The sequence below is a fragment of the Tachypleus tridentatus genome, chromosome 2, assembly GCF_004210375.1.
Source record: "Tachypleus tridentatus isolate NWPU-2018 chromosome 2, ASM421037v1, whole genome shotgun sequence".
In the NCBI taxonomy this organism is placed as follows: domain Eukaryota; kingdom Metazoa; phylum Arthropoda; class Merostomata; order Xiphosura; family Limulidae; genus Tachypleus; species Tachypleus tridentatus.
This window is the reverse complement of record NC_134826.1, coordinates 56,696,250-56,719,861: the sequence shown is the minus strand read 5'-3', so window position 1 is coordinate 56,719,861 and position 23,612 is coordinate 56,696,250. Positions and strand designations below refer to the sequence as shown.

Below are 23,612 nucleotides of genomic sequence, written 5' to 3'. Positions count from 1 at the left end.
TCTATTTTAATAAATGTTTTAATACCTATATTAACCGTCTTGAGATACATTTTTACTTAAAGTGGTTTCTAGTCATCATGAATAGTTGGAAAGTGTGATTGTAATAGACTTTAACAGCAAAATATTGAAATTCTGTCCAGCGAAACAGTAAAATATTATCGAAAAAATATAACCAGTGAAAGCGTTTGTTCATAGATTCCTAAAAATACTATATTATCAATAAAAGTTTATTTTATGAAATTATTGTTCACACAACTACCTTTATTAGAAAAGAAAGAAAATTTAGAAAATATTTTTGAAAAAGAATATGTGCAGCATTATAGACACATGTCTGAGAAATTAAATCTTGTGATTTGGAATTCGCCGCGACTTCTGTTCTAATAAACGTTAATTTATGCGAGTAGCCAACATATATTAAAACAAAATATACCGAGAAAACTTAATGAACTTTATAAATACAAAACTTAAAAGTAGTTTAAGATATAACTATACATGATCTTGAAGTAGGCATTTCAGCATTACGTAATAGCTTTATCTGAGACATTAGAAATGTCTCGAGAAACGTTTAAATTATCTGTACAGTAATATTGTCAGCCTCAAAGGCAAGAATTGTTTAATAGGAAAATATATACGTAAGTGTTCTTTGTTTCTTCATATATTAAGGGAAAAAATAAATGACACTACATTCTCTAACGAGGAGAGGTGAATGTTAAAAGAGTAGCTATGTAATATACGAATCATTTCTTTTCCTTTTAGGTTAGATAATTGAACACTTATGTTCACCTAAAGCTTTTTCACTGTCTAGATGTTCTTTTCGTCTCCTCATTAAAAGCTGTCTTCCCTTTAGTTCATCACTTCAAAATTAGGGACGACAGCAGCAGATAGTCCGTATCTTTCAGTGAATCAGGGCCGTACCGTACCGTTCGTTAATAATGCCCTGTGCGAGATGTAAGTTCTATGTCTCTCTACTAAGAAATTCTAATCTGTTCATACCTTCAAAGATGCAAACTCGCATTCCACTTCCTTTGGTATGGCTCTGGAGTGAATATCCAAATACAAATTAACTTACTGGAAAACGCAATAAGCTAATGAATACTGCTGGAATTAAAATGGATCTTCATTTAATTGTGTTGTAATACCAAGTTACTTAGATTAATACATCATGTTTCCCCTGTAAAGATGCTATAATACATAATAATATAAGAATTACCGTTCAAAGGAAGCCTCGTAATGTAGAAATGTTTGTAAATAATGGTTAGTTAGTTAGTTTTGGAATTTCGCACAAAGCTACTCGAGGGCTATCTGTGCTAGCCGTCCCTAATTTAGCAGTGTAAGACTAGAGGGAAGGCAGCTAGTCATCACCACCCACCGCCAACTCTTGGGCTACTCTTTTACCAACGAATAGTGGGATTGACCGTTACATTATAACGCCCCCACGGCTGGGAGGGCGAGCATGTTTGGCGCGATGTGGGCGCGAACCAGCGATCCTTGGATTACGAGTCGCACGCCTTACGCGCTAGGCCATGCCAGGCCCTATAAATAATGGTTGTGTATCGTAATGTAGAAATGTTTGTAAATAAGGGTTGTGTATCCTAAAGTCAAATATTCTAGACAATTTGAAATACAACAAAATTTAAATTTTTTAATTATCATATTTAGCTTCTCTGCATTTTACCCACGTGATTAAAATATATATGTGTGCATTACACTAGCACATTATAAAGTTATTGATTATGTAAATAAGTTGCTACGTGATCTCATAAAGTTTATGTGTAAATTAAGAATTCTTTCGGCAATTAATATATCTTGGATTTAGACACTTGGTCGAAAAATTATCACATAGTTGTGAAATCTGTCTTGTAGATTACACGAGCAAAAGCGAACGTTTCTGTTTGTTTCGGAAATACGCGTAAAGCTACAAACAGCTTTTCTTGATTAGCAATTCCTAATTTTGATCCAAAAGACTAGAGAGGTGAAGCTGGTTAACAAGACACACCAACAATTCTATCTGAATAGTAGGTTTTGACAGTCTTTCTTATTACGCAAACACGTGCTCAAGGATACTAGACCCATGAGCATGAACCATGAACTCTCAGGAAGCTAATTACTTGGCCACGCCCAACTGAAGGCAAACGACAATAGTGCGTTACTTTATTCACGTGGCGAATTTGTTTGTAATAAAATTTGTTTATTTTGATTTTCTTTGCAGTACTTTTATGAACGCATTAAAACTCAAGAAATTGAAATTTTGGATGAATAATTTGATATCGGATAATAGAAAGAGGCTGTTTTTTGGTTTTATCGTTTATTAATTTACTTTTGAGATGATACTTGAAAAGTGCTGCAAAACACTGTTTCAGTATACAATTGTCTCTGAGTATTTTGCTCTAATATTTCGTTTTCTGTTGTTCAGTTTGCTCACTCGATTCGATAGTCATTCCCATATTTGTCTTCTGTTTGTGGTGCGTGACAGTATCAGAGCTTTGTAAGAAAATCGGTATTTCAAGCGTGACTGACAGACAATCTCGTTAGTCAGTCGCATGTGACCCTCTAATGAAGCCACAAATTACAGGGAGAAACACGTTCAGTGACATTAGGACTCGAACCTTGGACTTTGTAATTCATAATTCAACATGCTGAACACAAGACTACGTTTGGCCTGAGACAAAAGATAAAATATCATAACCATCAAAGAAACTTTAAGTAAATCAACAATGTAAGCTACACGTTAATCAATGAAATACTGAAGTCTTTTACATACTAAATAAATCAAAATTAATAATCAGTGATGTCGAGAAAATACATTTGTACAGAAAAATATACATGAAAAACGGTTCGTTTGGGTTGAGAAAATTTTTTTACGTAGAGGAGCGAAAAACGTTTCGACCTTCTTCGGTCATCGTCAGGTTCACAAAGAAAGAAAGAGATAACTGACCGGAAGCTGACCACAAGTTTGAAAGGGGTTATGTAACTGAGTGTCGGAATGTAGTGGGCGTGTTTAGATGTTTGAATATATAATTTTATATTATTTATTTTATTATTATTATTTATTATATTCGCTCCTATACGTAAAAAAATTTTCTCAACCCAAATCGAAATATTAATATTTATATTCAATAATTTAATGACTTACTTCAGTTTTCGTGAATCATTTCAACACAGTCCTATAAGAGACTCGTTAAGTTAGGATACCATATTAAAACAATCGTTAGTTAAAAACTCTACTCCAAGAAATTTGAATAATTAGTTCACAACGTTTCGTTGTTGTTGCTTTCAATTATTCTACGTGTCAAATTACACATGATATTAATTAGCATTAAATATATATATATATTGCTATCTCAGCTATTCATTACAATGTTATTAGTGTCGCTCATAGTGTCAATTGTGAAGCATCGTGAGACAGAAACTTGAGCTCTGGGGTGACATTTGATCTTTATTATCGACTACTGTAAAACAGAAACGACACTATGTCAATGGCATTGCTATTACAACAGATAACTTATTCATCGTTAAGAAGGTAGAAATACTTGAGTAATGTAGTTGTTTCTGCTCGTTCGTTTACCTTAAATGTAGTAAGGATTATTGCAGATAATAAACATTGCATAAATATTGAATTTTTCATTATTTACCAGCTTAGGTTGAAATACAATATTTAATGAAGTGATAATTGTGAACAGGATCACATGGTAAATAGTTGCACGTTAAAAACCACCTAATATATACGCATTAATACAAACTGTAATTATTTGCCTGTAAGTACACTGTTTGCAGCTGTTGTTGAAATCGTGACAGCATTTACAGTTTTTATTGATCTAATAACATTTTCACTTTTTCATTAACGGATTAAAAAAAGGAAAAAAATGTTTTAATCTAAGTGTTTCTCATATACACATGATAACATCTGAAATTATAAAGAAACATCCGAAAGAAGCGATTGAAGGTCTTTGTCTAGGTAGGAACTCGAATTACGGTTTCATCACAAATCATGGTAATTTCAGTCATTTTTTTCATGTGTTTCAGAATCTTACGAAATCTTTAGATCAAAAGCAAAAGATAAGGTGCTAGTCACATTACATAGCTATGCGTCATTGCACAATACTTTAAAATAATGAGATACTGAAGTTAATTTTTATATTAAAATGTAATAACATTCGTTATATTAAATATCCTAATTTTCCGCATACAATTCTCTTACATTCAAATATATTTCTATTTATGTAAAGTTCAAGAATCGTGCTTAATTTTGAGCACCTCAATAACCAAAAAGTTGTCTTAAAAACATCACGCGTCATAACTTCAGTCTTTGTACAAAGATTATTTTCTAAAGCGTTATCCACTATTAGTTTCCCACCATGACTTTCCGGACAAATCTTCTTGAGAATGGGGTTAAGTTACATAAATAATAACACCTCCATCCGAAATCAGTATGTCAGGATTTATCATGAAAGCTCTAAAACTGCGAAAGTAGTTCGCACACACAAAAAAAAGCAACGTAAATTAATACACCGTTGTTTATATCGTTAATTAATGCAGCGTTGTGTATACTACTGTAACGTAATTTTCAACCTTTATTACAACTTCTTTTTTCAGTAAATACAAATTCCACTTTCTAGACGTGATACCACAAAACACATTTACATTTTTAAATGTTGTTGCGTCATAAAGGGAACATTTATTTCATCAAATACCAAGATGGCAGTTGTTACTAACTGGCTGCCTCCATTCTGGTTAGTAGTTTAAGGTATGAGCCGACTATACCTGAACCTCAGCGGTATTTAATATGGTCGATTAGCCTACCTGGCGTTCAGATTACAAATTACACTTACGAATGTTGTGTTGCTACATTAAATATTAAATGTTAAAACTATCAATAAATAAACAACCAAATTAACTGTAGAAAAATGCTCAGAACGGAATAAATGTTTAAATTTTGATATATCCAGCACGAAATGCCCACTTTCTAATGATTCACGGAAACCCTGGTTATCTTCACTCACTTCTGTGCCTACACAAAGGGTGTCGGTCGGCTATATAAATTAATACACCATTTAAACACATAGAAAAGATTAAATACAAATATAGCTTAATCTGACCAACAAAATATTGATAGTATTCAGTGATGGAACAACAACAATTCTGGTGTTTAAAAATAAAAAAATATTATCATGAGGTTGTTACTTAAAAAGTTACAAGAAACGAATAACTTAATATATGATAAACAATAATTATTTAACGGTTATGTCATTTTAGTGGACAAGTATCATAACTTGTATTTTTAAATAAATTTATAATACATATCTTTTTGTATCTCCATATTTTTCAACGACATGTACAAAATTGTGCATATCTATTTTCACAGTTTTTAATATTGTATGATCCCGACAAATTATTCTTAATTAATTTATTGTAGAATTACTGGAGATATGCTTAAACACATGTTACATTTGACTAAACTCTTTTTGCTAACAAACTGTAAAACACACACATGAAGCTACAAAATTCATCTTTAGTTTTCCTGTTAATATACCATTCTCTTTCTTCAAAAGAATCGTACGCTACGTTATACGTACATTCACACATACTTTACACTAGATTTATTCCTGTGTTCTGTTTCAACTGTAAACAAAACCAATATTAAGAATAAGAAATATTTTAAAATAAATTTATAATAAATTTCTATTTTTATCTCCTTACCACAACTAGAAGTGAATCTGATACCTGAACCAATACGTTTGTCAACCACTTACTCGAAAGTTCTTTTTTTTTACAAGAAGTAGAAACTGTGTAACGATAAACAGAAATAATTCCGGTTCCACATGATATGTGCAAACTGTAGCCCACAGAGTGCATAATATAAATTTCTCGTGATTCATGGCACGACAGTATACACTGCAAAATGAAGCGTTACTGAGGCCCGGCATGGCCTGGTGGTTACGGTGTTCGATTCGTAATCTGAGGGTCGCGGGTTCTTATCCACGTCACATTATAATGAAAGGGTGAGAATATTTGGTGCGATGTTACACGAGGGCTATCTGCGCAAGCCGTCCCTAATTTAGCAGTGTAAGGCAGTTAATCATTACCACCCACCGCCAACACTTGGGATACTCTTTTACCAACGAATATTTGACTAGCTGCCTTACACTGCTAAATTAAGAACGACTAGCGCAGATAGCCCTCGTGTAACTTTGCGCGAAATTCAAAACAAGCAAACAAATTTCGCCCAACAACGCCCAAAATTTATATTATTATTTAAAAATCTTCGCATCATATAATAACAAATATACTGGTAAAAAGTTTTGAACAATTAAGTGTTATAGAATACTAGAAAATTAAATAAGTAAATAAAACATGTGTTTTAAGTGTAATTTTTTCAAAGTTCAATATATATGTACAAATATTAGTCAAATGTAGGTGAAAATAAAACCTTGTAATTACTTTGACATCTCTGTATGAAGATAAATTAATAACTTAAAATACAGTGAGGATAAAACCAATAATAGAAGCAGTAGTAAAAGCAATTATCGTATACCAGTTTATATATACAAACGTATATGTAACTATTTTTCTATAAAAATTTGACATATGAGTGAAAAGACAATCATAAAATCAGACAAAACATAAATGACGTTAAAATTAAAAAGTATCTCTGGACTGTTTTGTATAATATCGTAATCCGAAACGACATACATACGTCCAGGTCGAATGTTACAGACATGATCGTATTACACGCATGGGATGTATGGCAAGTGAAAGGCGTCACGACGGGACAAGTTATAGGAGTTAGACTTCAGCAGGCGTGATCCAATTACCTGTAGTTTAGTTTCCATGGTTACAGATTTTCTTTTTGACGAGTAGTACAAAACGCAAACTCAAATTTTGCTTAGGTATGTAAGTTACATAAAATATTAACAGAACAATGAGGAATAAAAATTATTGATACTAAAAGTCTTATAGAACGTTTTCTAACTTCATGATCAGTCGGCTTGATGACATGAACTACATATAATATAGATACTCTAACGTCATTTTTTGAAAAATTTACCACAATATATATTTACAATCTCTGTACATATTTTAAAATGATAATATATCTATCTGTGTAACTTATATACCTGATTTTAATTTAACACGTCTTAGTGCCTGACGATGAAATAAATCTGAAAAAAGAAAAATCAAATCAGATGGGTCAGTTTATCTTTTATTATATTTTTTTTTACGAGTGTATTTAAGTTCTACTACGCACAGTGGTTTCCAAGTGAGTCGTGTAATATACTTTCTTTACGTATGTCGGGAGAAACTGACTGTTGAGTTCACTGGTTCCATCTTGTTAGACTACGTTGATATGTGTTATTAACATTTTAACCTCTTAACTGGATATTTTATCAGAATATTTAACTGTAAACCACACCCCATCTTTCAGAGTAAAAGGATAAAATAACAAGTCATATATTCAACTGAACTTACTTCACGTTCCTGTACATCTGAATTATCCCTGTCTGCTTGCGTTACTATAGTAACAGAAACTACCGTTCTTTGGAAAGAGCCACGAGATACGAGGTAGGAAGATAAATAATATAATTTCATTGGTTGTGAAAGGTGACAACATGACTACAGGGGACTGTGAAAAGAACGACGATGGGTAAAAATAGATAAACTATGTTAGAAATATTCAAATATCTGAACCACCTAATATCCACAGAAGTTTGCGGATAGCTTGCTGGTAGCAATACGGGAATGATGGTCAAACTCTATTTTAATATGAGACAAGTAAAACCGAAGATTTGGTAATATGTGCTATTGATTAATTGTATTCCCCTTGGTCTTGGACTTCACAAAATCAATGAAGTTTTAAATTGGTATCGCAAGCATTAAAAAAAATATTCTCTGTCTTTAATCAAAGTAGAATAACAAAATAAGAAGAACTATTTATATAAAAACATGTCTTGTTACGCTTGCGAATATGGATTTTTAATTACTAAAGAAACAAAAACAGCGTAAACGACTGACAGATGTGGAAACAGAACTAAGACCACGAATTACTTGGAAAGTGTTAAGTCATTGTCTGGCAACTATAGTCAAACTTTAAATTAAACGTATAGTCTGGAATTATTACTGTTGTTATACATATTTCAAAGTTCTGTCAATTTACGATCGCGGCGAAGAAGATATTTGTAGAGTTCTAGGCAAAGGGTGACGTCACGAAAACGTTTGATTAAACATTTTAAAATTAGAAACAATTATCCCTCTGTGCAAAAATTGTAAAACTAAGAAATGCTATAAATATATTAAATAATATATACTAGAAATAAAATATACCAAAACTAAAATCTAGTACTTTCATATTTTTACAGAAAACGTTTTACTATAGTTTGCTTTTTGAATTTCGCGCAAAGCTACACGAGGGCTATATACGCTAGGTGTTCCTAATTTAGTAGAGTAGTCATCGTCACCCACCGCCAACTCTTGGGCAACTATTTTACCAACGTATAGTGGGATTGACCAAAACATTATAACGCCCCCACGACTGAAAGGGTGAGCATGTTTGGTGTGACAGGGATTCAAATCCGCGACCCTCAGATTATACTATGTAACTACATATTTACTTTTTCTTGTTTCTGGGCAGAAAGTGTTATTTCCCAATTTCTTATGCTTAAACTAAATGAAAAAGACCTATTTTCTTTTCAAACTTTGCTTTGGTGACCTGGATAATGAAATTTTTAAATTTACCCATTTTCCAGAACATTCTAGGTAGATTCTGTGCTGAGTAGCTGATAGAGAATTTTCTCAAACTTAAAAGAATTTTCAAGAAGTTTCTAGAATGTTCTAGAACTTACAAGAATTTTCTAGAACTTTTCATAGTAATATATATATACAGGGGCTCACCACTCACCACTTCAGTTTAGTTCTAGCTGCCTAAGTGAAAACATAGACCTATCTGATTTTATCAGAGATGGCATCAGGAAGCTGCAGCGCACTACAACAGGAAGCGCTGGCCACAACGAACTGAGTTCTCTGTGGGGAGGCACGATGTCAAGTGTGAGCCACTGACCTCCAGAAGGTCTTGTTTCCACCATTGCACACAAAATTGGGTCTTACGAAACAATTTGTCACAGCTCTTGATAACGAAGGAGTCTGCACCATTTTCAAGCACCTTCGAGACTTCTTCCCTAAGCTGTCTAAGGCATAGGTCAAAGCTGGTGTCTTGGTTGAACCACAAATAAAGAAGATCCTAGAGTGCACATAATTCCTCAAGAGGCTCAGTAGGAAGAGAAAAAAGCTTGGGGCAGCTTTGTCGCAGTGGTTCATGGCTTCTTGGGCAATCATAAAGTCGAAAATTATGTGGAATTGGTTGAGGCTCTGGTGAAGGACTACGGCAAAATGGGTTGCAAGATGTCCCTGTAAGTCCATATGCTTGACGCTCATCTTGATAAATTAAAAGAGAACATGGGAGCACACTCAGAGGAGTAAGGCGAACGCTTCCACCAAGATATACTGGACTTTGAACGCTGCTACCAAGGGAGGTGTAACGAAAACATGACAAGAGACTATACTTGGAGGCTGTTACGTGAAAGTGATTTACATTACAGTCGCAAATCTCGAAAAATTACTCACTTCTAAACATTCTTGTGTAACTTTAGTATAAATACATGTAAATCGTGATTCATATGTTATTTTATTTAGACCTAATGTGAACGAAAATTTGCAAATTTGCCCGTTTTTACATAGAAAACAGGTTAATTTCTAAATGTTCTTATCCAGGTCACAAAAGCAAAGTTTGAAGGGAATAATGGCCATTTTTGTACTTTTGCAACATAAGCAATTACGAAATAACACATACTATCCAGGAACAAAATTTGCGTTACATAGTGTTACAAATTGAACGCCCTAACCAGGCCGTTTTATTATAGCCTCAGATGATAAATTTTTTTGCAATGAGAGTATATATTTATTCATGGTCGTCACAACTTCAGATTAATTATGTATGAGAGGCCAGTTTGTACTAAATTTAATTTCTTCACTTTAAGAGACTTTTCAGAATTTATAAATAAATTGAAAACATGATGATAAAGTATAGGTGCAGCAGGAAATATATGCCGTTTAAGAGAACACTGATTTTTGTTTTAACTGACAGTATGACAGATAAAGACGTGCAAGAGGGACAGATGACAAACCTTACAACATGACCAGAAGCAACTGTCTTTTTACCTTTTCCATAGTAGAAAGAAAGTAAAGGTCGGATAATCTTTGTATGAAAAAACTGCATGTTCTTTTACGAACCACCGAACACTAAATAAAGACAGGTTAGGCATGTAACTTTTCTTCAGTGTCTGTGTACTTTGTTCAGAATTTTATCTTAGTTTAATAATTTCATGTAGAATTACACAAGTGTATCAGGATTTTACAGGTCGTTATTAACAATAATACTGCATACAAGTTTGATCGATTAAGATCTTAAACTCTCTTCTAACAAGTGTTCGATCTCGCTTTTAAAGTTCCATCGTGACAAAATTAACCAATAGCTATGTGAAACTTTAATGGAAGGAATGGTCATGAAATTAAATTTCTCAACTCTATGTTCTTTATAAAAATGCCTTTTCTCTCACTGAGATAGGATAAATAAAACAGTGGTTTTACACATGCGTTGTTGATATAACTCATAATACTTACAAGAATAGATTTATCCCTGAGTAAACACTCAACACCGATCGTAGTTTAAGTCTGTGAAAAGAGTGCATTATCCGAGACATGACTAATTTTACAATGGTTTATATTCGTTTATTTGTTTGAAGTTCAGCACACAGTTACACAATGGGCTATCTGTGCTCTACTTACTACGAGTATTAAAACCCGGTTTCTAGGGTGGTAAGTCCGTAGACATACAGTTACATCACTGAGGACGTTTATATTCGTCTACTCATAGAGTGTAAGTTCGTAATTTTAAGCTACAGTATTATAAAAACACAAGCAGCAACACATTAAAAACATTTTGTAATCCACAACAACTGAAGCGCAAACATTTTAAATGCAAGACAAAAGCAAAGAAATAAAATAGAAAGCAAAATCTTTCTCCTACATGTATATCCTGCCTCGTTTAACTTGATAATGAGGATATCTTACTTTCACTCATAAATAAAATAACCCGTATATCCTGGTGAGATATTTTCCTAAAACGTTACACATAACAACTTGGAAACTTCAGAGAGCTGAAAATAAGATAGAATATTACATCAGCATGTGTTTTAGAGTGATATAAAGGACTTTCAAAGCATTAGCATATCTTACAACTCTTCGTGTAGATTAAATTCTAAGTAATATCCGATACATGTATAAATAAATATTGACGCATTTTTCCATCTAAGAAATGTTCATATTTCAGATTTGTGATAAAGATCTTTCGCGCTTGTAAGTAAACAAGGGGAGTGTTTAATGAAATAAGAGATAGCACACATTCAGATACATATAATGTTTCCACTTCTTAATCAATTTGAAGGAATAATATAGTATAATTGTAGATGATACATAGACTTATCGTTTCAACACTTTCCCGCCTTCGAGGTAAACTGAATTCGATCACTTTTAGGTCTAACTACGAACCTGTCTATCGTCATACATAAACACTTGCCGTTTTATAAAAAATATAGTGCCCACACTATCACGCTAAAGTTTCTAGTTAAGTAGGTTTAGTAGCTGACAGGAAGAGAAGGTTGACTTAACCATCCGTATTCTGAAAGTTCGATGCCTGTATTATGAAAGTAAAAAACATCACGGATATTATATATATTACAGCTAAATAAAGCAAGAACGTTTCTCTGAGTAACGTATTTCTAGAAACCATAATAAAATTTGGGACTTGTATAGGTGCCAGAAAGTAGACACTTTATATACTTCAAATGGAAACCGGAAAGTGGTAATCTTATTTCTTACAGCTGTCTTCACGCTGTCAAACGTGTTATTATTTTATTATTAAACTTCATGCTGGGAAACATGTTATTCCTTCATAACATAACCTCTATGATTAAATCGTGCTTAATGTACTAGTTGTCACCACAACAATTCAACTTCTTTATATATTTATTAAGGTAATGTCTAAGTATAGGTATTAGGAAAGATAATTTATCGAAATCCGGTTGTAAGTCTTCAGCCATTTCGCTGTACCATTTAGGGAAGAGGGAAAGAATGTAAGAATACATTACTGTACATGTTCTCAGAAATTATATAAATTAATAAGACATTCACCTTGGAGAATATTGATAATATATACTTTAGTAAAGGGTGCCCTTTTTATATGAATTGATCTGTCTCAATAAATTCTCACTAAATTAATGCGGAATGTCCATTTTCAATCTGATTTATAATAACAATGGTGTATATTCAAATGTTAATGTTATTTTATGGGTTTTCCAAAAATAGATGTCGGAATTCTCACGATGATATTTAAAAGCTGAATATTGAGTAACTTATCGTTGGTTGGTTGGTTTAATCCAACGTTTGTCACTTACAAGCTGTCCTCATTATTTGCTGTTTCAACTCTACTAAGAGTAAATTTCGCAACCACCAAGGCAGCATGAACAAGAAGGACTTTCGTCTCATTTTCCTCTACGACTTCAAACTTGGACGAAAAGCTACCGAAACTACAGGGAACACCAACTAGGCATTCGGCCATGGATCTGTTACTTAACGTACAGGTTTCGACATGGAAATGAAAGTTTTAAAGACCACGAAGGTCGTGGAAGGAAGCAATCCTTAGATAAAAGCACATTATGGGAAGTAGTTGAGACAGACCCTCGTACAACAGTACATGAGCTTGCAGAAAAGCTAGGCACATGCAAACAAAACATTGCCAACCACCTGAATGCGATTGGAAAGACGAAAAAGTTTGATAAGTGGGTTCTGCATGAGCTGACTGAAGAAGAACAAAATCGGCGTTATGAGACCTGCAAAGCATAATGCTCTAACAATTTGAAAACCAGACACCTGCAGAAGAAGCTTTAAGAAAGTTCATTGATCATAGAAAACCTCTGATTTCTACTACAGGGGCATCGTTACACGTTGACAAAAGTGTGTTGAAGCAATTGGTGATTACTTACATTAAAACACTGGTTCATACTTTTCCAAACTTCGCAGTTCAAAAACGAAATTTATTTCTGGACAACCTAATACTTACTACTACGTTACTGAGTGTTAAAAAGTACTAATAATATTTGCTGCATTTTAGTGTATATAAAATATCTGACCCTGAAATTCTTATTTGGGTGTTTACAATATTTATTAATCTCTCAATTGCTTATAGAGTAAATGCGACATTATTGTGGTGGTTCTTGGTCGGCTAGAATTCTTTGTTAAATGTAACAATGCTTCTCAAGACAACTAAAATGCACAGGATGACACAGGATATAAATTAACCTGTTACTTTTCCATTTTCTACCCTATGTAGGTTTTCAAATTGAAATCTCATAACTAGTTTTCAAATCTTCAAAGTTATTTATTGATTTGCACGCTATGTAAATTACTGCATACCAAAACACAATTATGGAGTCGTATTTGTATGTGTGCAATCAATGTAGCATTACGCTGTTTCTAATTCCGAACTCCATACTAAAGGGAAGATATACAGCTTGCAGAAAAACACTTGTATCCTATATCTTTTATTGTTGTTAATTTTGATGTATTATTTATAATAATAATTAGTTTTACTTTTTAACACCAAATAAATATTTAATAGAAATAAGATGATTTGCTTTACGTCTACTAAAACAGCCATAAAATAATCTGCTCAAGGGCTTTTTATTATAATTTTTAATTAAGTGTCATTTAACTAGTTCTCACACATATGTTAAAATACACACTTTTGCCCTCTTTTCTCCATTCTTAGTGTTAAATGTTGTTTTGTTTTCTTTCCCTTAGTCTTTATGTTTCACAGACGATATAATTTTAAAATTATTAACAGGTCGCTCAAGGGCTGTACTTTACCAACTAGTTGATACTCTTTCTCATTGAATGATATGCCGCTGTGACCTAAAATACAAATCTTTATCAGATTGACCTAAAGGTTTTTTTACCCACTTGAACCGAACTTGCCTTCAATTTTTTGATGAAGTTGGTTTAAGGAGTCTGTCAGGGGTATCATCAAGTTTTTCACTGTTACTGATTATTAAGACAGATGCACCCTTGTTTGTTCTGCCCCGTGCTTTTTCCGATAGTCAGTTAAGTACTGAAACTCCAGTCCTCCTCACGGCCTCCGTCCATGTAGTCACGTCTGCCATCATTGAACGATCAATTGATATGATCAGTGGTCTTATATCCATTCTAAAACATTTACTATATTGGCCATTTCTGAATTTTCCCTTCAAATCTCGGTGCTAATATTTATCTACCTTGACCACTCAATATTCTTTTTATTTTCCAGTTTACATATATTTTCTACTTTGGAATTGCCCTCATTGACCCGGAATTTATTGAGTTGAGTGTTTGCATTCATTAACTAATTTCTCAAGTGCTTATAGAATGGATTAGATATTATTGTGGCAATTCTTGGTCGGCTACAACCCTTTGTCTTATAACAATGCTTCTCAAGACAAGCAAAATGCACAGGTTGTAAGTCCGGCTGTTACTTCTGGATATTGTACCTTCTGTAGCCTTGCCATTGAAGTTTAGTGATTAATAGTATTTTATTCATATTGTAAATGTCTCGCAAATTTTTATTCCTAATAATTTTATTGTGGTTTTGAAAGAAATCGCATGAGGATACAAGTTGAGTATTTTTCAAGTCGTAGGATAGCATTCAAACATTGTAAAAAACAAATTAGTTATTGCCAGAACGCTTATCGTTTGTGTACATAAAATAACAACATAGAAGTAATTATGTAATATTAGTCTTCTATTCATCATAGACATTTGATGTTCACAAACAGACCGAAGTTTATTGAATCAATACATTTTGTTAAGCGCAAAGCTACATAATGTGGTGTCTGCTCTATGCCCATCACCGTTGAACTAGTAGAAGACCCCAATCAGAGAATCAGATGACTTCTTCTAACAGAGTAAATTATAGTTTGTGTACATGAAATACATTATGAAACACAATTAAAACTGCAAAAAGAAAATATAAAAGTTATGTAATATTTATTTATTTTTCTCTCATTCTATTTGTTCCCAGTACCACAGCGCACCGCTCGAAACCGGGTTTCGATACCAGTGATGTGCAGAGCATCGATACCCCATTGTGTAGCTTTGTGCTTAATTCTAAACAAAATAAACCTATATTTGAAAAACAACAACAAGGTAATATTTTTAATATCATATTACACTCTATTAACTAGCTCATATGTAAACAAAGGTAATTATTTATTCTGTAGAGATGATTTTTTTTTAATAATCCATGTTGTGTATTATAATGGCCAAAGTGGCAACAAAGGTGATAAAATAAGATTGGAGACATAAAATGTGTTGAGAAAGATGGCTGCAAGTTAAAACCTATTTTTATTTATTTTTCAAAGATGTGTTTAAACCCTACTATTGTTTTTTTTTGTGTTTTTTTTGGAATTTTGCACAAAGTTACTCGAGGGCTATCTGTGCTAGCCGTCCCTAATTTAGCAGTGTAAGACTAGAGGGAAGGCAGCTAGTCATCACCACCCACCGCCAACTCTTGGGCTACTCTTTTACCAACGAATAGTGGGATTGACCGTCACATTATAACGCCCCTACGGCTGGGAGGGCGAGCATGTTTGGCGCGACTCGGGCGCGAACCCGCGACCCTCAGATTACGCCTTAACGCGATAGGCCATGCCAGGCCTTAAACCCCTACTACTAAACTCTAAGTGACTGCATTTGTTTTTGAAAATAGCAAGCACTTAATTATTTATAATACAGGATGAATCCTACATCAACTTATTATGAATTTGTGTAAAGTATATTGATACTAAAAACTTTTAAGTAATGGAAAGAATAATTTAAAATGCAAATTTTTCACTGATTTAATATTTTGATGAGTACAAAATTTTTTAAAGCAATGTTTACTTCATACCTATTTAAAAATTACAGCTATTTATATTATGTTTGAGTATAAAACAATATTTGTAAAAGTATCATGGTTATAAAAAACAGAATTTTCTAGTGATGTAAAGTGGAACGTAACCATTAAGGAATTCACACGTTTGTAAGTATGCGAGTTAAAAAAAAAGAAAGTTATGTTTGATACTGGGGTCGTCATTATAATGTAGGATATCAGTTAATAGAATATATGAATTTATTGTCCTAAAACTTGTCAATTTTTAGTATAACCTCTATTTAATTTTCACAACAAACCCGCACCACCGTTAGAATGTATATACACAAGTAACAGATCTCACGAGACTCCACGTTGCTTACACTAGCATGAAAGTGAACATTGACATCGTCATTTATGATAAAGGATACCGTATTCTTGTACCAACGTTAATGCATTTGGTGGTAACAGAAACAAGATACTTGAGGCTTATACTGTAGCTGAATATCGACTTTCAACACAGCAAAACATAAATAAATAAATAAAAATCGAGCACGAGTCGGTCGTGCATTAGTAAGTTCCTTCTTGTTATGCTCCTAAGTGACAATTGTGACAGCGCTGTATGACACATGACTCTGAACGACAGGAGTGAAAAGTATCGTATGAAATATTGCGTACAACGCAAGTAGAAAAAAAACACATACAATGTAGGCAGTAGACAAGTTTCTCTTAGCAGATGTTTAAACAGCTTTAGATTACCAAGCACAACATATGTCACTAATCGGTAATTATATCTTAGTACAGTTATTAGGAGCCTGTTTCACGACCACCAATCCTAAGGGAAACGAAAACTTCACATGTTTGTATTCACATATAAACAAGACATCTCTTTATATTCCAAGAATTAAGTGTCAGTACATAAACAAGCTCTTATTAACATAAACATATTTTCAGATTAATAGTTATAGAAAATATAAGAAATTATCCTGCAAGTCATAAATTAGTTTCATGTTGTTCTTAAAGCTCATGGGGAAAACGTATAAGGAATAACTTGTTATGTAGAACGACGACAGTGAGATTTCAAATTACATGATCCATGTTTGATGGTTATGGATAGGCTTCTTTAGAGACGTGATGGATATGGTTGTTATTAAGATAACGTTCTTATAATCACTCTGTTTATATCCCCATCTTAAATAATAAAAAAGGGTGACTTATTTCCATAGAGAGATTCTTTATGAAACAAATGAAACACTGAACATTTCTATATTCATATTTTAACCTTTTCATATCAATACTGACCAACTAAACAATACAAAAACAATCATAGTTCTTGAGGATTCTCGCAATATTAAATAAGTATTGTACAAACTTTACGGTCGAGAAACCGAGATTTATATGCAAGTCGAAAAGTTTGCTTTTGATCGTTGAACAATTTATTATTTAAGTAAAAACAAAAAAAGATATATTCTACGTGCTTACTTCGCTATTTTAGAAACGAATTTACCTTCCTAACTATGACCCACGAGATAATAAACGTTATCTTTTAATTTCAGGTAGACCCAGCATGGTCAGGTAGTTAGGGCACTCGACTCGTAATCTGAAGGTTGGAGGTTCGAATCCCGGCCACACCAAACATGCTCGCCCTTTCAGCCATTGGGGCGTTATAATGTTACGGTCAATCCCACTATTCGTTGGTAAAAGAGTAGTCCAAAGGTTGGCGGCGGGTGATGATGATTACCTGTCTTCCCTCTAGTCTTACACTGCTAAATTAGGAACGGTTAGCGCAGATAGCCCTCATGTAGCTTTGCGCGAAATTAAAAACAAACAAAACTTCAATTAGCTATGTAGAACGATACAACAAATATTGTTTGCTAACCTTTAGTTATTGTATATGTATTTATACATTTCTTAATTGACTGTTATACTTAACACAATGTTTATTTACTCTGTCAATGGTTAACAACAAAAACAGACGCAAATTGCTATGAAATATTTTGTTAAAAGTTTACTTTCGGTGTAATAATAATAATATATACACACACATACGTTTTTATATATATTTTTCAGCACATAGAATAAGTCTCAAGACTAATTATATTACGTAACTGAGTTAAGCTCTTAAGTTATTACTTAAGTGTTCGATCTTGCCGCAACGTTAACTCTTGCTTTTGTTTAAAATTGTATTTTTACGGCTGTGAGAAGTATTCCATAGGTTTGTTTGTTTTATAATTTCGCGCAAGGCTACACAAGGGCTATCTACGTTAGCCGTCCCTAATTTATAAGTGTAAGACTAGAAGGAAGGCAGCTAGTCATCCCCACCACCGCCAACTATTAGGCTACTGTTTTACCAGCGAATAGTGGGATTGACCGTTACGTAATAACGCCCCAATGGCTGAAAGGGCGAGCATTTTTGAGGTGACGGGGATTCGAAACCACGACCCTAATATTACGAGTCGAGTGCTTTAACCACCTGGCCATGCCGGGTCGAATTCCATATGAATATTATATCATTAAAAATCGCTTGTAAAAATATATAACGTACCCGATATCAAAATCTTTGTCATTATTCTACTTTGTGCAAACACCAGACTTGCAAAAAAAAAACAGAAATTTTAATTTTTTTATACTTTGAATGATAAAACTGGTAATATTTAATTGTATAATTATTTTATTTAATTAAAGATAAATTTATGTCAGATACTCAAAAAAATAAAAAAAATATTAATATTTCATATCGCTTCCCATGGATATTTTTCATGTACAAAAACAGTTGGAACATATGCTTAAAATAAAGTAGATATACAATGCTTTTACATTAAACAAACTAATGAAAACTTAATTTAACTTATCCTGAGTAGGTTGGTCATGTCTTAGTTCAGTAAGTTAAGGATGAAAATGTTGCATAGAGTATACTGTTCTTGTGTGTTTATGAGCGTGTTAAATTATTTGTTTATTTGTTCGTAAACTATTCCTACAGTTTCAGAGATAAATAAATCAAATCAAACACTTTATAGGCGAACGAGAGGTGAGCTCAAAATGGGGAATGAAACAAGCATGATGGGATCTGGAAGATTTACGAACATCAAAATGCAAGTTAATTTTGTGTTCCTGGCCCACGTCGGGATCCCAGGGACATCATGCTTGAAACTGTACAAGATATTTTCAGAAATGCGTTGTTCCTACTCAGGTACAGCGGACTGATGTTCTATACTCCTACTCAGGTACATCGGACTGATGCTCTATACTCCTACTCAGGTACAGTGGACTGATGTTCTATACTTCTACTCAGGTACAGAGAACTGATATTCTATACTCCTACTCAGGTACAGCGGAATATTGTTCTAATGGGTTTTATTTTCTCACACAGAACCCTTTGTGTATCTAAAGAAGTAAAATATTGGCAGAACAAGACCAGTGTAAATGGGTTCTAATTCACGAGTGTGTTATTGAACCTTTCAAAGGAGCCTGTGTATTTTATGCTAGTATGCAATATATACAAACTTATAGTTGCAGTATGTAAATGTTGAATATAATAATGTTTCTCGTAATATATATGCTCCCCGCTAGTACAGCGGCATGTCTCCGGATTTACAACGCTAAAATCAGGAGTTCGATTCCCCTCGGTGGGCTGAGCAGACAGCCCTTTGTGGCTTTGCTATACGAAAAATATACGCGCACACACACGTAATATATATATATATTTATTTATCAAGAAGTGTGAAGCAATTATAAAACATATATTTACTAGAGCCGCAAAAACTCTTCGAGTTAATGATAAACAACTGTCTTTATTAGCTGATAAACCAAGTTTAAACAACAGTTTGAAAGTTTCATGTTTATTGTTTCTACTCTCAGTTGTTCTTCATTGAACTATTAGTATATTCAACAATGAAAATAATTAGAAAGTGAACTGATGAAATAGTTTAGAATAACAATATTGTTATTCATCGAAACGCAGAGAATTCAACTCTATTTATATTATTAGTTACACGTAGCATTTAAAAAAATAACTAATTTTCAAATACCAATAACTTAGTAATGGTTTGTTTTCAGTGTCACTACACCATTTTGATTTATATTACATGAATCACGAAGTTCATAGACTTAGATAACTAAAGACGCGACAAGGATATTCGTGTGTTTTATCTAATGCATGGTAATCTATGAAAGGCAAAACATTTTATTATTAACGCTGAATATTGAAGCCATGCTCTCATTCTACAAATTAAACAAGTTAGAAAAAACAACAGTGAACTGAATAAAACATACCAAGTTGTTTTTTCGTTAAATATCTAATCCACTGTAGGAACAAATATTTATCGCATTTTATTCTAAGGTTTATCCTTGCAATAAAACAAGTGTTGTATTCAAATAAAATACATTGTTAAGACTAAGATGCCATGAATAATGTCGCCTTACACTATGATTTCTTATGACATAACAATACAAATGTAAATTAATATTTATTATATTTTGTACACTCGGTGTTTGTTTTATATTCTGAGACAGAAAAAGTCATTCCTCTGTCATTTGAGTTAAAACCGAAAGTTACAATTCAGGCGTCGACTGCAACAAGTTTATAATATTAAAACAAATGATGCACCGTTGAGGCCTTTGAAATTTTGCTGTGTCCCTCGTTTGGTGCCATAAAGTTCGATTCATACCTTTAGTATGTATAAAAAATGTCTTAAGGGAAGATTAGAAAAGTGTTAAATATTCACAAAATGTATGAAACATATAAATCCATTTGACTGGATGCATTACACTGAGAGTTATTATTTATAAATTTATTTTCGGTGTATTATATACTATGATTAACGAGTGAAATGTCTAAAATTGTTTGCAAAGTCTATCTTATATTAATGTGCATTCGTTCCAAGTAAAATGAAAAAAACACGTAAGAAAACGTAAACATAATCAAAATATTTTAAACAATTTTCATTGCGTAACTGAGCTGTCTAAGGCCTCCTCGAGCGAGAGTTTAAAATACAACAATAAACAGTGAAGTTATACATACTAGGTATGAAATTGACGTCAATGGTACGAATACAAATATTTCGAAAGCAATATAAGTAAAGTGTTTACCTTGAAACTCCTTCCTTGCTGTACTGACGTTCGTAACTATGTTAGCCACATGGCCCAACACAGCAGCAAAAAGGAACAAGCCAAAGACTAGCTCAACGACGAGGAAAAGGTATTCTCCTTTGGTTCGGGGGCTTGGCAGATCTCCAATAGTAGTCAATGCTAAGGTACTCCAATAAAAAGAACGAAGATATTTACACACGACATCACTGCAGTTTTGATCGCGAGGGTTAAACCAGTCACGTGTACCAAATCCTCCATTAACTGATATAATATGAAATAGACAAGCGTTCCAGTGGAAGATTACGAGAACATAATGAATCAGAATCACTGTTCGAAAGACATTTGGGTAGTTTGTATGTCGCTCAGTTCGATCCAGAAATGCCCAAAACCTATAAAGTTTTACCAGTCGAAGACAGCGAAGAACAGAGTTAAATCCAACGAAAATGTATAGGAAGTCGATAGGCAAGAGACATAAACAGTCAATATAAAATAGAGTTGAATTCATATAATGTTGGCGAAGTTTACTCGTGTCTGTCTGTAGTACTCCTTCTTCCAGATATCCAGTACGAAAATGAAAAACAATATCTAAAGCATACAGAATGTCCGCAAAGTAATCTAAGGTTAACCAGGCCACAATGGTATTCGCTTTTATTTCATTAAAGGCAAACCGAAAGATCACTACCCAGAAATTATAGAGAAAAGCAACACTTACAACCATGGACCAGTAGTAGGACAAACTGCCTGACGGATCGAAAACAACTGTCCATTCACAGCCACCCTTTTCGCTGCTTGAAGTAGACGTTTCCCATTTTTCAAATTCTCGCTTGATTTCTTTCCGTCGATGCTCTCTCACTTTTCGAGAAATCTCCAGTTCCGACCCTAAGTGTCCTTTGTTGCTAAAAGTAATAGATTCCCGTGATCGCTGTTTATGGTCTCTACCGTGTAGTTTGCTGCTCATTGTTTCCAGCAGGCTTTGCCTTGAAGCAGACTTTGATTTTAAATGTTCAAATGATTTCGTGGTGTAGAGAGGTGAAGATATCGGGAGACGAGTACTGCTCGCACTTCTCTTTTCATTAACGAGACGAGAGTGTTCCATTCCGGCAGACGCTACAATTCCCGGCACCACACGTGGCCCGTTCGCGGTTAGAGTTCCACTACCATACCTGACGTTTTCAGGTGCAGCGTTGCTTATAACAGCTATTTCATCCAGGTCGTCTCCCACTTTTAAATCATGTTTAGAACAAGGAGTGTATTTCACTGTCTTTCCTGTTTCGCGGCTATACCGTATAGTTGGTACAGAGATTCGTTTCATACTCTTTAGTTTTTACAGGATGTAACATGCAAAAGGCTGTAAACCCAATCTAAACGTGGCATTAAATAGTTGAACGTGCATTGCTGTTAGCTTGACTAGCTTAAACTGAACGTGACACTCAATACCTGAACACGTGTTCTGATAATTGCTATTAAAATTATCTGTAAAAATTTTACTAGTTTTAAGTTGATGATTTAAAGAACATTATTTTTCACAAGAGGAATTATATCAGATCTAAAGCCATAATTGTTTTATATTACTAGAAAGTTTCGTTCATATATGTATACTTTGTCACCTACATCTATGGAGGTTATAAATGGGAAATAACCATTGACATTAAAATACTAGTTCGTACTAGTACAAACTATTTAATAAACAATTAGTATTTCCAAATCCAGCATCTTTTATGTTTGTATGTCCATTTTTATCACATAAACTGACAAATTTTACATTTTCGCTATTTGTTGTATTTATCAAATATTTAGTTTTAACTCTCACTGTATTATACATAAGCGTCGAATTTGAATTTACCATCGTTTGGTAGGCATTAGGCCAACTACTTCCTTATATTTATGTGACTGTAAAATATTAAGCAAAAACATACATTATAAAGTGGTACTGCGTAATATAGGTTTGAGTATATTTAGACCGTTTTAAGTGTAATTATTTGAGAAGCAAAACTAAACTAAATGTTTAAGTGCGAAAAGTTAATTAAATTCATCGTCATTCTGTTAAATATCTAACTACCATTTTACGACTATTTTATGATAAACACAACAAAACTAGACTTACATTTAAAGTTCTATAGTTTCTTCGTGAACCTTATGCCACAGCGCATTATCAATCCAAGGTAATTGTTGTGACACCGGTAATTATACACAGACCAAGTTTCCTTAAATTACTATTATAACATACTGATAGAGACTGTGTCAAATGCCATAAACCACTTGGGTTATCAATCGGGTTGATACTTCCTTCTTCACCATCAGAGTAGGTACCAGATTAACTGTTTCAAAAGCACATCTGAGGAATTTATATCATATAATATAATGAAACGACGAACACTACAATGTATTTACTTCCAGTTCTGTGCGCGGTAGACAACAGTACTAGAAACGAGCGCGAGAAGCATCTGCACGAGTTGATCACCAGTGAGACCGCGGGAGAATCTCATTCTCCTAGAGAGGGAGGAAACAGACAAGAAGATATATGTTAATACTGCTA

General features: G+C 33.5%; 1 protein-coding gene across 1 annotated transcript in view; it reads right to left on the bottom strand.

The window, feature by feature from the left end:
* The window catches only part of LOC143243903 (cyclic nucleotide-gated channel rod photoreceptor subunit alpha-like), a 188,239-nt gene extending 165,629 nt beyond the window's left edge, over positions 1–22,610 (bottom strand). The window contains exon 1 of the mRNA XM_076487672.1: positions 21,077–22,610. Coding sequence (XP_076343787.1) covers positions 21,077–22,388 — 1,312 coding nt within the window. The 5' untranslated portion in view covers positions 22,389–22,610. The remainder of the gene's footprint in view (positions 1–21,076) is intronic.
* Between the last annotated feature and the right edge of the window lie 1,002 nt (positions 22,611–23,612).